Source organism: Nerophis lumbriciformis, linkage group LG36 (genome assembly GCF_033978685.3).
Source record: "Nerophis lumbriciformis linkage group LG36, RoL_Nlum_v2.1, whole genome shotgun sequence".
Classification (NCBI taxonomy): domain Eukaryota; kingdom Metazoa; phylum Chordata; class Actinopteri; order Syngnathiformes; family Syngnathidae; genus Nerophis; species Nerophis lumbriciformis.
The window spans coordinates 22,485,122-22,487,500 of NC_084583.2; the positions used below are offsets into that span (position 1 = coordinate 22,485,122).

General features: G+C 46.6%; 1 protein-coding gene across 1 annotated transcript in view; it reads left to right on the forward strand.

Moving 5' to 3' along the window:
• The first annotated feature begins 244 nt into the window (after positions 1 to 244).
• ube2ka (ubiquitin-conjugating enzyme E2Ka (UBC1 homolog, yeast)) overlaps positions 245 to 2,379 on the forward strand; it is a 32,775-nt gene continuing 30,640 nt past the window's right edge. The window contains exons 1-2 of the mRNA XM_061930186.2: positions 245 to 629; positions 1,191 to 1,284. Coding sequence (XP_061786170.1) covers positions 567 to 629; positions 1,191 to 1,284 — 157 coding nt within the window. The 5' untranslated portion in view covers positions 245 to 566. The remainder of the gene's footprint in view (positions 630 to 1,190; positions 1,285 to 2,379) is intronic.

The window sequence follows — 2,379 nt, forward strand, 5'->3', positions numbered from 1 at the left end:
AAAGAATAAAACGTTACAATTTCAATAGGTCCTTATGTCCCATTGCATAAGGACTCCCTGTGGGAGTCCTTTTGCAATGGGCCATTGCGGGCCCTAATAAGAAAGAATAAAACGAACGAATAACAATAGGTCCTTATGTCCCATTGCATTCGGGAGTCCTTTTGCAATGGGCCATTGCGGGCCCTAATAATGATAATAATACTAATAATAATAAGACGTCATGCAGTAGTTAACCAATGGCAGGAGAGGTGGAGGATGCCAGTGCAGGTCACATGGCTCCTTCTCAGACACACTTCATGCAGTTAGCCAGTAAAAAATGTTTTCATTGCCTCCAGCCGTCCTTACTCTCCCACGTCCGATGAGAGCACGCGTGTAGACGCCTTTTGAGGCCACACGGACACGCGGAAAACCACCGGCGGTCTCCAGGTGAAACAACGAAGCGGCGCTTCTTTTTTTTGGTTTTTGTTCCCCTAGAAGCGGCTCCTGTGGGGCACAGCAGCGAGCTAACGTCCGCCAGGCCGGGACTGAGGAGGCCCCAAACCGCACAGCAACACGGGGGAAACATCATGGCGAACATCGCGGTTCAAAGGATAAAACGGGAATTCAAGGAGGTGCTGAAAAGCGAAGAGGTTGGTGTTCATATTTGCTGGAGGATTCTGTGCTTTTTCTTTGTCCTCCGCGGCTAAAACGCCGGTGACGTCAGCTGTCAGCTTGCTAACACCAATAGCAGCATTAGCATTAGCTTTAGCTTTAGCCGAGTCAGCGCCGGCATCCAGCTTCACTAATTCTCCCACCTATTTTCTCGCTGATAGTATTAATCATCATTAATCAGACGTCTAATCTCCCAGTTAAGCACATTTACATGTGAAAGTGTTCCACACTGCGTGCTACGTGCTAGTCACGGTGACGATGCTAGCTGAGTTAGCTCGAGAAAGATAGTTGGAGAACGTCCAGTGGAGGTGATTCACTCGCACTTTATTATTGTTTTTCTTCCGACTGGGCACGGTTTCATCCCACCTTGATGTCTTGCACAAGTTGTGGGGGGGGGGTAACTTGGTGTAGCTGGGGGGTGTCACTTTATGCTGCATAGGCAGGTTTGTTGACAGCCTAATGAAGACTGTTGCAGTCTGTCCGCCTGCTCAAGTTAACACGCTTCTTTAGCTTTTTTTCTTCCCCTCCCATCGTTCCAGACGAGCAAAAACCAGATTAAGGTGGATCTGGTAGACGAGAACTTCACAGAACTTAAAGGGGAGATAGCAGGGCCACCTGATACACCATATGAAGGTGAGACTCCCTGCTAACACCACTGCCTAATATCCTGCAGCATTCTTCACCACTTCAGCTATTAACCTCATTTTTCCAGGGACCTCACAAAATAACAACTTCAAAGTGTTTATTAACCTACCGTATTTTCCGCAGCATAAGGCGCCCTGGGTTAAAAGCCGCGCCTTCAATGAACGGCATATTTCAAAACTTTGTCCACCTATAAGCCGCCCGGTGTTGTAAGCCGCATCTAACTGCGCTAAAGGAATGTCAAAAAAACAGTCAGATAGGTCAGTCAAACTTTTAATAATATATTAAAAACCAGCGTTCTAACAACTCTGTTCACTCCCAAAATGTACGCTAATGTGCAATCACAAACATACGTATATCAACATGGACAGAGCTGCGTGAAAAAAGCCACCCGGCCTCTTCGCGTAAACTTAAACTTACCTTAACCACTCGCTCATCTTTTCTTCATCCATCCCTTCGAGTTAGCTTTTATGATGACGCCGGCTGGAAAGGTCTCTTTTGGCAAGGTCTTCCTTTTGAATATCACCATGGGTGGAAGTTTCATTAGCATGGCAAGCTAGAACCACAGTGAAGGATGACTTCTCATTCCCTGTGGTGCGAATATTCACCGTACGTGCTCCCGTTGTATCCACAGTGCGGTTCACAGGAATATCAGTTGCTGTGAAATAGTAATCCGTGTGCGGATGGAGAGATTGCGTCTTTTCATGAACCGGATCCTTGTCGCTTTGTAGGAGCCATTTTGTGGTCTTTACAGATGTAAACACACAAAGGAAATGAAACGTACGGTGATATCCGCGCGCTTTTTCTTCTTCTACGCGGGCGGGTGGTTGCTTACAGTAGAAGAAGAAGCGCTTCCTGTTCTATGGGGGCGGGTGCTTACCTTGGCGGTTGCTTGCGTAGAAGAAGAAGCGCTTCCTGTTCTACCGGGAAAAAAGATGGCGGCTGTTTACCGAAGTTGCGAGACCTAAACTTTATGAAAATGAATCTTAATATTTATCCATATATAAAGCGCACCGGGTTAAAAGGCGCACTGTCAGCTTTTGAGTAAATTTGTGGTTTTTAGGTGCGGCTAATAGTGCGGAAAAT